The sequence below is a fragment of the Penaeus monodon genome, chromosome 5, assembly GCF_015228065.2.
Source record: "Penaeus monodon isolate SGIC_2016 chromosome 5, NSTDA_Pmon_1, whole genome shotgun sequence".
In the NCBI taxonomy this organism is placed as follows: Eukaryota; Metazoa; Arthropoda; class Malacostraca; order Decapoda; family Penaeidae; genus Penaeus; species Penaeus monodon.
This window is the reverse complement of record NC_051390.1, coordinates 4,084,199-4,099,198: the sequence shown is the minus strand read 5'-3', so window position 1 is coordinate 4,099,198 and position 15,000 is coordinate 4,084,199. Positions and strand designations below refer to the sequence as shown.

Below are 15,000 nucleotides of genomic sequence, written 5' to 3'. Positions count from 1 at the left end.
ACGTTATTTTGTCTTTTTTTTCTGTGTGCTCGGGGTTTATGATGCTTTTGTTTTCTTGTTTATGGTGATTTTAGTTCAAATGGATTGATGAGAGACTCCACTGCATTATTTTATTACGTGTCATTAGGCAAGCAAAAACATGTACTCGACCGCACTTATGGGGGCAAGAACCGGCGAAACTCCTTTTATGTTCGTATTCGTTATGTATTGCATTGTCTTATAAATCACTTGAGGAAAACCAACACCGTCGACATTGCTCGATTTTCTCACGTACCCATGAGTAAAAAAAGGGCACAGCGGTGAGACACCATGAGTAAAGATCCGTTGGGTGAATTTAACAAGCGGGGGTAAATGTGTGTGTGTGTGTGTGTGTGTGTGTGTTGTGTGTGGTGTGGTGTGTGTGTGTGGTGTGTGTGTGTGTGTGTGTGTGGGGGGGGGCTCGATACAGGTGGGCGAAGAATATAGCCACGATTTAAGGAAATAATGGGCTGCGAGATGAGGATGTGGGTGATGATAATGTAGTGTACGCAATACTAACAAGTTCTCCCCATCGTCCCCATCCCCCTACTCATAGTCTCCCTCCTCCCTACCCCACACCTCCCTCCCTCCCCTTCCCATACCCCCCCTCTCTCCCCTCCTCCCTCGCTGTATATGGCAACTCAATTACTAAACCCGTGTTGTGTTTCGGCGGCGCAGGGCATCTCCTCGGCCGCCTTCTCCTCCGTACATGAACTCGTTGCCAGGAATAGGGATAACAAATGTCTCTTTAGGATCTGTTTCGATTAATTAGGCGCCTGTTACACCCCGCGCTCCCGTTTGCCACCGATGCTCGTTTGTTTGTTGACATAAGACGCCCCCGCCGTTAACGGATTGACAGATTACAAGACCTGGATTTAGATAAGTGTCTCCTCCCACTCGGCCCCGTCTGCGCGGAGGATTGGGAGGAAGAATTACTGCCAATCAACGGCGGATTGCGTGACCCCTGGCGTGACTGTAACTTGGGACTGGCTCTCGTGATTGGGCCGGATTGGATTTGGGCGGCTTCTCATGTGTAAGGTGTGTTGACTTTTCTTTTTCCTTTCGTGATTCTCTCTCTCTCTCTCTCTCTCTCTCTCTCTCTCTCTCTCTCTCTCTCTCTCTCTCTCTCTCTCTCTCTCTCTCTCTCTCTCTCTCTTTCTTTCTTTCTTTCTTTCTTTCTTCTCTCTCTCTTTCTTTCTCTTTCACACACACACACACACACACACACACACACACACACACACACACACACACACACACACACACACACACACACACACACACACACACACACACACAGTGCCATACGATATACTTATAAAAAAGGCATGTTATCAAAAATAAATGTACAACAGTTTGGCGAATATGGATGATGCCTTTGATAAAACTTCGCCTAGCTGACGAGGGAGCCGGTGCTCTGAAAGCCGCGTGGGTGAACTAATCAGAGCGGGGATGTTCGAACCTTCATCCACCTCATCCTCCTTTTCTGATTCAGCCGTCATAACATTCGCTTCCTCGGATTCTACGCGGAGATAGCGATTCCTCTGTGGCGGGAACACGGCGAAGATTGGCTGCGGTTTGGGCTTCCCACCATCTGCTAAGACACGTTTGTAAAAATGTGTATATGTGTATGTGTGTGTGTGTGTGTGTGTGTGTGTGTGTGTGTGTGTGTGTGTGTGTGTGTGTGTGTGTGTGTGTGTGTGTGTGCATATGTATATGTATGTATAATGCATGAGTGCCTCTTTTGCTCTGAGTGGCGGGTTTGCGTACGATCTCCCAAGGCACGCATTTTTACCGACAGATATTTGTTTTTTTTCCCTGGGGGTGGAGGGAAGCTTTGTATGTCTCCCCACGGTCTGAAATATATTTATATATTTATATATATATTTTTTCCTTTTAAGGGTAAAGGGTAGAGTTGCCTCCTCTCCCCCCCCCCCCAGAAAAAAGTAAAATAAATCCAATACAAAAAGACAATTAAGAGGTCTCCCTGTCCGACCCACCTGTCGTTTACTCGAGGCCCCCTTGAGGCAGCTCTGACCTCCACCCCCCACCCCCTGGCTCCAAGCTCTTTAACTCCCCACCTCCCTCCTCTTCACCCCCCCACTTCCCCTACCCTCTACCCCTTAACCGCCCCGCCCTCCCCCCACCCCCCACCATGTCACAGCCGTCAACGAACCTTACAAGGGGGAGATTTGCATAGTATTTACCCCAAAGTGACACGCTGACGGAGAGAGAGGGATTTGCACTGCGGTTCGATATGAACATTTTTACGTCTTCGTTTGATTTTTTTTTTTTGGGGGGGAGGGGGTGGCGTTCCTTCATTACCGGGCTTTGGGAGGAAGTGGTGGCCGGTATAAGGTTATAAAGGGATGTGGGAACAGCTGTTGGAATCGAGGCTCGTGTCGCTGTTTGGCCGTCGCTGGTCCTTGCTCGTGCTTTTGGGTTTGTTGTGCGAGATGCGCGAGCTTTTCATAATGTAAATGAGACAGAAGGCAGAATATATGCATTCATATGTAATGATGATAGTGGTGGAGGTGGAGGTGGTGGTGGCGTGTGGTGTGCGGTGGAGGTGGCGGTGGTGGTGGAGGGGTGAGTGTGGATGGAGGAGGTGGAGTGTGGTGGTGGTGGGGTGTGGTGGGGTGGTGGAGTGTGGTGGGTGGTGGGTGGGTGGTGGAGGTGGTGGTGGTGGTGGTGGTGGTGGTGGTGGTGGTGGTGGTGGTGGAGGTGGAGGTGGTGGTGACGACGATGACGATAACAGTGCCAGAACAGTAACAAAACCCAAAATACTTGAACGACACTCATGACTGATAACGCCAGAACACAAGGTACAAACACCACCACCACCAGAAGTAAACAAACCCCAAACAAGCGAGTCGTCGACATCAACCCGACAAACGACGTCTTTTAAGCCGATTCCTCACGGGTCGTTGTCAGACGACGCCTTCAACGACAATTCCCGCAAACGACAGCTAATTAGAACGGCCCTTAACCGCACACTACACAAATTTATGGAGTTACTTCTTATACCCAACGGGTCGCGGGCTCCTCGTTGATTTTTTTTTTTTTTTTTCTGGGGGGGAAGGTAGAGTTCAAGGACATGTGTTTTCTGGTGTTCATGCGTTTGTGATTTAATGGTTGGGTGTGTTGTATATTATTTTGGGAGGGGGGGAGGGGGATTATGCGTTGTGTTTGTGAGCGAGTTTGGTTCCTTGATGATTCAAGTTCGGATTATGGGGGGGAGGAGGAGAGGTCGAATAAACATAAGATGGAATTGATAAGCTAAATGTCAGATATTTGTTTAAAAAAAAATCGTCGGCAACACCAGGGGACTGGACCAAATTTGGCCGTCCATGACAAATGGTTCATAGATTTGACGAATTTAAAAAAAACGGTCACTGCTTAATGAACTCGCATCTGGGAACTGCCTGTTCATAACCTATCATTTGGCAATTTATCAAGCAAATTTATAATTAATCAACTTTATAATGAATCTTCGCGGCTGTAAATAAAGATTGGCGCAGACAGACTAGATATTTCCATTCATTAGAACACTTTTCACCCAACCTTATATGATGAATAATAATATAAAAAAAACTTCTACGTTTATGGGAATTCGATTACAAATCAATGTGTGAATAATCGAGACCGTGGAACCAGTTTACGTCTCAGATCCCACAGATTTTAGCCGCTAATGATTAGCCTTTTAGTAATAAGGCCCAGGGTGTTTATCGCGGTGATGACATAAGGATAGATATATAACTAGGTAAACGGCCGTTAGTTATCAACACAATGCAGTGAGAGACGTGTATGTAAGCTATACTATTTAATCTATACATAAATAGCCAAGATTTTACAACCTGACCGAACAGGTATTCGTTACAGCCGTTAAGCAAACACTGGAACCAACTCTACCGCAGAAATATTTTAATAGCGTGGCGGGTTCAGAGGTCAGAATTACACCGGGTTCTGGTAATACTTGGACGAGGCTATTAACATTACCGCTCGCACCTCCCCTCCCCCTCCCCCCTCCCCTTTCCCTGGGAGTCTGGTCTGTATCTCAGTGTAGGCTCCGTCATCGTGGAGAATCAGCCGAGGCGAAAACCTGTTGATTCAAAGATCAAAGTTTAATGTACAAGAAATTGGCATTTTTTTTTCTTCTAACATGGCTGGGCGGTCCGTAGAGCGGCGAAGAGAGTGACCTAACCTAGCCTATCCTAACCCCCTTCTCCCCCCCCAAAAAAAAAAAAAAAAAAAGAGTAAGAAATGGATACAGTCAAAAGGGAATCCGGTTTCTTTTTATAATAGAATTATATATTTGGTAACAGCCTTACCCTCTGGACCTGTACTCTTTTTTTTCTTTAATCTTATGTAATTGAGACTCGGAGAAATATCTGATGGTCACTCCCTATAGTACAGCGTCTGCGAATTCGATATGAGAAAGATTCAATAAGTGTTCAAAAAGTGTTCAGTTTTGTACATCGTGATGAAGGTAATGTTTGAGATTCTCTTGAAATCCCTTCGGTTGAATGACCACTTTTAACATTGCCAATTGCTCTCTAACTGTGTGTGTGAGTGAGTGAGTGAGTGAGTGAGTGAGTGAGTGAGTGTGTGTGTGTGTGTGTGTGTGTGTGTGTGTGTGTGTGTGTGTGTGTGTGTGTGTGTGTGTGTGTGTGTGTGTGTGTGTGTGTGTGTGTGTGCGCGCGCGCGCATATGTGCATGTATGTATGTCTGTATGACAGACACAAACCACTCGCACACACAGTCAAGGTCCCTTGGATTAAAGACTATTCTCAGTGTAATATTCTGGATGACTCGACAAATATCTGACCAGTGCGATGGCGTCATTGGCAAGACGATATCCAGCGCATTTGATTTATTTAACGAAACCTTTAGATAAGTTTTGAAACTTATGAACACACTTGAAATTCCAGTTTTGAATTGCTAGTAGGTATAATGCAGTTGTTTGTTTTTATAAGAATTATTTTACCGTATCTATTTTTAGTTACCAGTACTGATGATTACCGTTATCAGTCTGATGGTTACCTGTTTACGTATTGTCTGCCTGTTACGGTATCAGGGTCTTATCAGTGAATATCAAATCCTGCTGCCGTAATATTCCTTTTATTAAGAAAGTACAGAATTTAATTGTCATGATCCTGCGTATATTCCTGGCTTATGAAATTCTCTCTCTCTCTCTCTCTCTCTCGCTCTCGCTCTCGCTCTCTCTTTCTCTCTCTCTCTCTCTCTTTCTCTCTCTCTTTCTCTCTCTCTCTCTCTCTCTCGCTCTCTCTCTCTCTCTCGCTCCTCTCTCCTCTCTCTCTCTCTCTCTCTCTCTCTCTCGCTCTCTCTTTCTCTCTCTCCTTCTCTCTCTCCTTCTCTCTCTCTCTCGCTCTCTCTCTCTCTCTCTCCTCTCTCTCCTCCCTCGCTCTCCTCTCTCCTCTCTCTCCTCTCCTCTCTCTCTCTCCCCTTCCTCTCTCTCTCTCTCTACCACATCACACCTCACCCACCCACCTCCACTCCCTACACACACCACCACCATCCACACCACTCACACACACACCACACCACACCACACACACACACCACACACACACACACCACCACACACACACACACACACAACACACACACCAACCACACACAACAACACCACACACACACACACACACACACACACACACACACACAACACACACACACACACACACAACACACACAAACACACAACAACAACACAACCAAACACACACACACACACACACACACACACACACACACACACACACACACACACACACACACACACACAGGTCTTTCTCCTCCGCTGAGATACCACCCATTACTCCATTTGTTGCTTTCATGCACGCCATCACTCAAGCGCCACAGATAACTCTTATCACCAAGCTTCTCTCTCTCCCTGTCACTTCCCAACGCCCCCGACACGCCCTTATCACCCCACGGGCGTCTCTCGTTTCCCAGAGGCATTTCCAATCACACCTCCCAAGCACACGCAGGCAGAGGCAAGCACGGGGTCGAGGCGGAGAACCACACTTGCTCATTTAGAAGATCGTTAGCCGGCTCTGAGCTTTCTACCCTGACGTAATTGCTGTAAATGATCTTGGAAAACCATTATTTGTAATTCGGGAGTTCGTACAGACGGAAGGGGGGGGGGGGGAGAGAAAACGAGGGATAGATAAAGAACAAAGATTTTTTAAAAGATGTAAATAGATAAGTAAAATAAACATTAAAAGATTTTTCGTTATATCCCTATTTATTCCATTAATTACTTACATAAACACGATAAAAGAACAAGAGAAAAAAAATACATGTACATAAATTGATAAATAGATTAAAATCTAAATAGATAAATAGATTAAAATCTAATAAATAGATTATATGTACATAAATTGATAAATAGATAAATATTTCATTTATCTACTAATTCCTTTCTTTACTTGAACAAATTAATGAATAAACGAAGAAACTGTTAGCCAGTAGGGATACCAAGAAACAAATGACGAGCGGCGTGCGTGCGTTCAGTGACCATGTGTCGACAAGGCGCGGCTTCGAGATCTTAAATTATTCATCTATACAACAGCCCATTTGTCACTTGTAAATAGGAGCTTTCATCTGCGGGAATCTGTTTACTAATGGCTCATGGGCCTGCGTAAGAAGGCATGTTACTGAAATAGACGTCGATGGTCCTCTGAAGGTTTTCCATAAATCTTGACCTGATTTGCATATCTTCTCGACTGGAGGATTTGGCGTGGTCCTTTTCGCTCTCTCGTCTTGTCATTAATCATTCTTTTGAGAAGTAGTGTTCATACATATACAGTATATAATATTGGTGGTCTTAGAAATATTTTTAAAAATCCGCGGGGGTTCAAAAGAAACACACGCATTATAGTGCACAATACGGCATTACAGTCAGGCGGGATAAATCACTGTCAAGACGTTTTTGCTGACGTGCACATTTGTAATCCTTCCGTCAAATTATGGAAGATAACAATGGATGAGAGAGGGAAAGACGAGAAGAGAGGAGAGACGAGACGAGACGAGACGAGACGAGACGAGACGAGACGAGACGAGAAGAGGAGAGAAGAGAGACGAGACGAGAAGAGAAGAGAGAAAAAAAGAGAAGAAACGAGAAGAGAAGAAAAGAAACGAGAAGAGCAGAGAAAATAAAAGAAGAGAAGAGAAGGGAAAGCGTAGATAGATAGATAAATAAACATCGAACCAGAGAGAGAAAAAAAAACAAAAAAAAAAAAGAAAACCTCATCCTCATCATAAGAAAAAAAAAACTTTATTCCATCCCGCCTCTGTTCACCTGTCAGCCTGCCGTGCCTCGCGTGATAAGGCCGGCATCCCTGAATAGCCAAGCCCCCGATCCCGGCTGGCTTGAAGAGGACAGCGCTGACGGACATCTGTTTTCGTCGCATTTTTTTTTTTCTTTTCTTTTCTTTTTTTGAGAAGCGGGCGATTTTTGTTGATGTTATGAGATGCTTTTTTATGCAGTCGACATGGTAGATAGTGTGTTGTAGTAACAAATGGCATATTTCTTGATATGAGGCCTAGGTGAATTTTGCATTCCGGGTGAAGGCATTTCATACGGTCTATACACATTGTGAGTGTGCGCGCACACACAACAATGCATCTATAATATGTATATGTATGTATGTGAATATATATATATATATATATATATATATATATATATATATATATACACACACATACATACATACATATATATTTATATATATGTACACACACACACACACACACACACACACACACACACACACACACACACACACACACACACACACACACACACACACACACACACACACGCACATGCGTGTGTGCGTGTGTGTGTGTGTGCATGTGCATGCATGTATGTATGTATGTATGTATGTATGTATGTATGTATGCATGCATGTATGCATGCATGCAGACACGTATTACATGCACGTCCGTATGGATGTATCTGAAGACGGTGAAGGCGACAGATTCCCCCTGAGGGGGGGGGGGGTCATTGTGGAAGACGGAGTGGATTATGAAGAAGCTGTCAGTCAGGGTCAGAGTGAGATAACAGGCGCCGAGCCCAAATACTCCCCACTTTATTGGGCCGAACAAACAACATAAATATTTTGATTAGATGTCCAAATTCCGAGGCGCGACAGGAGCCGACAGCGCCGACCCGAGGCAAAGACGAGAGTGACATGCGAGTATAATGACGTGTCGCTGACGAGGTCCATTTTTCTGTATTCCAGTACTTTGCATGCACAAAAAATTAAGAAAAAAAAAAGAAAAAAAAAGAGACAGAAAGAAAGAAAAATAATTATCACGGGATCGCATGAGACATAATACCAAACCCGGTAAAGAACTCGACAATAACAAAAAAAACAAACTTACCAGCTTGAGCAACGTGGAGAAGATAATAATATCCAAAAAAACAAAAATTCAAAGCCTCTTCTCCCAACGGAATGACGGAGAGAGAGAGAGAAAGAAAGAAACAAAGAGAGAGAGAGAGAGAGAGAGAGAGAGAGAGAGAGAGAGAGAGAGAGAGAGAGAGAGAGAGAGAGAGAGAGAGAGAGAGAGAGAGCGAAGGACCGACAAACACTCGAACAGGCAACAAGTGGCGACCGACGGGGCACCCCTCGCCAAGAGCCCGTGTTTAAAGGCCCGAAAAAGGTGGTGAAACCGTCGTAAATCCCGGGGGTCGACGTCTCCCTCGCGGTCCCGCCTGCCGTGGCCGCGGGCGAACCCGCTTGGCCTGCGGGCGCCCGCGGAACCGACGTCCAGCGCGAAGGGGCGGCTGCGCGGCGCGGCTTCGGTTCCTGCAGGGGAAATTGTTTTCCGTGTCGCTAGGGTGACATTTGCGGAGCTTCTCGTTTCTTTTGCTTTGCGATTTGTTTTTGCTTTACTACACACTCACTCACTCACTCACTCACTCACTCACTCACTCACTCACTCACTCACTCACACGCACGCACGCACGCACGCACACACGGGCACACACACACACACACACACACACACACACACACACACACACACACACACACACACACACATACTTCCATTCTCTCCTTTTCCCGCTACTTTATCACTCTGTCCTTTGGAGTTCCTTTGTCCTTTCGATGACAAGCGATTTTTAGTCCAGACATCTAGGCTCTTGAGTGTAACTTTCGAGGATCAATAAAGATACATCTTTATTTTTACACCTGATGGTAATTTCGTGGTTGATTATATAACAAAGGTCAATGGAATGTCGAGTTAATTCTAGATTGAAGGAAAATCAAATACATGTGCTTATTTATGGAACCATCTTTTTTTTCTGTTAATATTGTATCAACGCGAAGAATATATATGAGCATCTGAACGCTCCTCGCACGAAAAAAGAAAAGAAAAAAGAAATAAATTTCAACGTATAGTCTCTCGCCACCCTGCCCCCCCCTAAAAAAAAAAGATAAATATTATAAACAACTGGGGATCTAATCTCACCACTGGCATCGTTCTCGCCTAGCAATCCAGCTGACCTGAGTTCGAATCCCTTATTGAAGTTAGATGGTAACCCCGGCCATTCCTTGCACACAGGGGGGGGGGGGTGATTGAGAAGCACATTAAACAGACACAAGAGCCAGTCATACCACACATAAAAAAAACGTCTGTAACAAATAGAATAAACTAAATTATTCTCTCTCTCTCTCTCTGTCCCCCAGACATCGCGTCGTGAAGGAGGTATCGTCAGCACGGAACCTGGTGGCGGGCAGCATGGAGCAGGTGCGGGCCGGTGAGCACGCCCTCGCCGCCCTCGCCTCCATGCACGCCCATTCCTCGCCCATCGGCAGTACAAGGTAGGCTTGCTTGCTTGCTTGAGATTTGCGAAGTTCTGGCTTCGCCCGTACAAGGTAGGGTTGTTTGGGACATTCTGATTGCTTTGTGATTCTTGTATTATCATTATTTAATTGGATTTGTCTTTACGTGTGAGGTTTTGGTGTTTTCAACATTTTATGAATGTAGTTTTGGGGGGTTATAGAAAAAAATGTGTAGTACTCTTTAGTAGGAATTTATATTACAATTTGGTGAATTTTAGATATTAAGAATATGACGATTCTACACTAACGGATTTTCCAAACCACTCGGCGTTCCTTGAAAACTCGAATAGAAAGGTACTTGTAACTGAATGCGCCATGACCACTCGTACAAACAAGAAACAAGAGTCTGGAATATATTAATAAAACATTCATTTTTGTGCCAATTTTGGGATCTAGTCAGGGGGCGGCAAGATGGGCATCGTAGCCTAGAGGGTAAACAAACTATATACGTAAGATGTAAAAATGTATGAACGGATGAGGATACTTTCAAAAGCTGCATCTTGTGTCTTCCTCGGAATGGCGTAACGAGGTTGATCAACGTCGGAAAGGCAATTACAGAATGGACTGTGTAATTATCCATTCTTATTTATTTTAATTCCCTTTCTTACATTCAACAATAGTGAACTATACTTAACGTACGGACTCTCCTTCCCCATAATTCAGTTTCCCGACCTCGTCTTCGACCTTACAGACTCGGCCAATTGCCTGATTAACTTTGCGTTTTGGTGACACAACTTTCGACGGCCTCAGTTGACCTCAATTGGTCGATGCTTTGAATTATTTTCGCTTTGTACATTTACAAAACAAAGAAGAAGAAAATAAAAGGGCGTGGCATAGGCCTATGTATAGTGTTAATGATGTTGTTTTTTTCCTGTTAAAGAAAATTTATCAGGAGGCCAACAAGGCCATTTAGCATTAATGAATGTTTGATATTTATCATATTTTTTTACTCGAATATCTATTAACTAAAGATCGTTGATGAAAGAAAACTTCCTTCAGAATAATAAATGGAATAAATTGATAGAAAATAAATAAATAAATGGATAAATATATATATGAAAATAAGTAAATAAATGAATAACAGTTGATAAATGAACAAATAAATGAATAGATAAATAAATATAAACAAATGAATAAGATTTTAATTAAATCAACAAACAACAAAAAAAAATTACATTGACTGGCAGCAAACTGGCACAAGGCATCCATAACCTATTAATATGAAGAAGTCTTACTACTGCCATTTTCCTCGTGAAGGATTTCGCCAATGAACCAGTCGAGTGAGTTGAGTAAAGTGCTTCGAACGCTCACTCTATTCATTGAGTGAAGGGTTTCGAACGCGCAATCTGTTCATTGAGTGAAGGGTTTCGAACGCGCAGTCTCTTCATTGAGTGAAGGGTTTCGAACGCGCAATTTATTCATTAAGTAAAGGGTTTCGAACACGCAATTTATTCATTAAGATAAAGGCTTTCGAACGCGCAATCTATTCGTCCCGTTGAGAGAAGAATGAATGTCAGAATTAAGCGCTTCCTTCTGCGCCTCCTTCATTCTTCATTGTAAGGCGTCGTCACCCTTATTTTCGACTTAAATTGAAATTCCTATTCACCTTTCATCAACTCACCACCCCTCCCCCCCCCCCCCCCCCAAAAAAAAAAAATAAAAAATAAAAAAGCATATTTAGATGAGCTCTAACCCCAGTCTATATAGATTTGGTCCAGTGAAAAATCCCAGTTATTTCGTTCCTGAGATGGCCGTGGGTCGTGTTCGTCCCGGTAGTGCGAGGAGTACCGGGGGATGGGGGGGGGGAGACCTGGGCAGAGGTGGGTTTTTGCAAGCGCATATTGCAGAGGCTAATGACGGGGCGGGTTGCAGAATTACAGATTGCTCGCTTTATTGCCGTTATGGGTTTTGCGTTATTTGGCATTATGGGGGAAAGGTCTCTTATTTTAAAGTGGATATGTGTATCCACACATACATGTGTGCGTGCATGTATATATATATACGCACATGCATGCGTACATACATAGATACATTCATGGATACCTATCCTCCCTACCTGCATACGTAAATACATACATACATACACGTACACACGCACACACACGCAAACATACAAGCACCCAATAAGAGGAAGAGAAATCTGTATCGCGCCATCCACTCCGGTTCCCCTGAATGAAAGGCGAGTGTATCTGCCGTGACGAATAACATTGATTGTAAACACTACTACGCATTACTCACGTGGTTCGTGTAAAGACTATTCATTCATACTCAACATCACCTGTACTCATCACCTGCGGAACAGGTAACTCATCAAGGTAGGGAGCTTCACTTTACTTACCTTACAGCGTGGTTTGTGTTTTGCTGTAGCTCATAATCATTTGCATATGTTTTTGCAATGCAGTGAGGATCTGAATAGGCAAGTCATTCACTTTTTTTTTTTTATTCTTTCATCGTCTATGTAATTTCGCTGAGGGAAGGCGTTGGCGAAGGGGATTGACTCAGGGCCTTTTTCTTGTTTATTTATATGTGGGTTATCATGTTTGGTGATTTGTGTTGTGTTAATATCTATCTGTCTGTCTTTCTGTCTATCGATCTATCTGCGTTTGTGTGTGTGTGTGTGTGTGTGTGTGTGTGTGTGTGTGTGTGTGTGTGTGTGTGTGTGTGTGTGTGTGTGTGTGTGTGTGTGTGTGTGTGTGTGTGTGTACGGATGCACGAAAAAAAACAACAGATAAGACGATAGGAGAAAATATTGAAAAGAATAGGAGAGGAGGGGGAGAAAGGGAATTAAGAAATGAGAAGAAAGAATGAAGGAGAAGGAATATGAAGGGAAGAGGAAAGTAAGAGGAGAGAAGACCAAACCATAAAGTGAAACAAAAGAAAACCAAATAAAGATAAAGAGAAAATAGTGTAAACACAGAAAAGAAGACGCGAGAAGAGAAGGGAGAAAAATAAAAGAGAAGACCGTAAAAGAGAGAGAGAGAGAGAGAGAGAGAGAGAGAGAGAGAGAGAGAGAGAGAGAGAGAGAGAGAGAGAGAGAGAGAGAGAGAGAGAGAGAGAAAACTCCCGCGGTTCCCCAACTACAAACAATGACTCAGCACTTTATACCCGACCGCGCCAATGAACAATCTTGCAGGTAATATCAACGTTGATTGCCCCGATTAAGAGAATGCTAATGGGCTCATAATATGTTATATGAATTTACACTATACCTGTAGTTAATAGTGATATCGGTAATGGCGAAATGATAAATAACAATGTAGGGATTGTAATGATTGTTTTTTTCTCTTGGTTCATGATGGTTGTCGTTATTAAGATTGTTATATATGGTGGTGGTTGTTATTGTGAGGTTAGTGTGTAGTTGTTCATGCATTTATTTTTCTATTTTTATAATTGTGGATGATAATTAATGATTATAATTTTTTTTGTGTGTGTGTTTGCGAGTATGCATATGTATGTCTGCTTGTTTGTAAAGTATGTATATATATATATATATATATATATATATATATATATAAATATATATATATATATATGTATATATATATATGTATATATATATATAGGGAATCCGGTGTCTATCTGTATATGAATATATATGTCTATGCATATATGTGTAAATGAATATGTATATATATGCACAAATATCGGTGTATTTTACGGACAAGGCGCTACCTCGTTGATAGAACGACAGGAAAGAACTTTTCTGGAAAGCTAAAGCAACATTAGATACAACTTACAGATATAGATATAACTTTATCAAAACCCAGTGAGGCGAAATGAGATAATTTTATGTGAAACCTAAATAAAAGGTAAAGGGTTACAGATATGTAAACCTTTCCCATAAATATGAAACATCTTGTATTTGGGTGTATTTAAAGTTGTTAAAAGCCTGTGCGTGCGGGTTCATTTAAAACTTGCTGTTGATGTATAGTGTAACTTTTCATTTTCATTCTTGCGTAACTGTTGGACTCCCCCCCCCCCCACCATATCGCCATACAACCCCCCCACTCACACACACACACACACACACACGCACACGCACACGCACACGCACACCACACCACACACACACACACACACACACACACACACACACACACACACACACACACACACACACAAAAGCACATCCCCCCCCTCCCTCTTACACATACACACACACATCCTCACCCCCCCCCTCCCCACTTCCCCGCACCGCCGTGATGCTGCGTGTGATCCGGCGTGCAATCAGTGCCACCTCGCTCAGCCCGTAATTAAGCGCCGTGCCCTCAGGCGACCCTGTAATGCGAAGCGACGGCGTCATTTGGTCTTGGCCATTGTTGCCGCCGCGACGCTGATCTATTGCTCGTCGGTCGGGTACGCGAGGGCGACGCTCTGCTCTCTGTATACATACATACATACATACATACATACATACATACATACATACATACATACATACATACATACATTACATTGTGTGTGTGTGTGTGTGTGTGTGTGTGTGTGTGTGTGTGTGTGTGTGTGTGTGTGTGTGTGTGTGTGTGTGTGTGTATGTATGTATGTATGTATGTATGTATGTATGTATGTATGTATGTATGTATGCATGCATGTGTGACTACAAGAACTAGACCGATACACAAACAAATGAAGAAGAGAGAGAAATAGTTACCCCCTTAGCCCAGGGAGGCGGTGGCAGGAGAGAGCGAACCACGCCGTTCGTACCCCCCCCCCCCCCCAACCTGCATTCGCCTGACTCCGGGCAAGAACCTGTGGACGCAAGAACGCCTCTTTTGAGTAGCGCCCAGAGTAATGTGCGGACGTGGCGAGGTCCTGAAAAGCGGCTACGGTTGTTGGTGGCAGTTGGGTTCTTCATAATGACGAAAGGCTAGTGGGGGGGGTGGGGGGGGGGGTGCTGTTGTTGGCGAGGCTAGTGAGGTTCGTACACCTCTCTCTCTCTCTCTCTTTTATAACGTATTATTAGGAATTCTTTTACGGTACTCGGGAAGCTGTACGACAGATTTGGGATTCCTGGCGTGTAGCTGACAACGTATAACAATTGATGTTTTAAATGCAGAGGTTATTATAGCTGACCAGACGAGCATAAACAGTCGAATAG

General features: G+C 43.6%; 1 protein-coding gene across 1 annotated transcript in view; it reads left to right on the top strand.

Moving 5' to 3' along the window:
* The window catches only part of LOC119572898, a 99,097-nt gene that overhangs the window by 66,391 nt on the left and 17,706 nt on the right, over positions 1-15,000 (top strand). Inside the window, exon 3 of the mRNA XM_037919847.1 lies at positions 9,747-9,881. Within this exon, the coding sequence (XP_037775775.1) occupies positions 9,747-9,881 (135 nt within the window). The remainder of the gene's footprint in view (positions 1-9,746; positions 9,882-15,000) is intronic.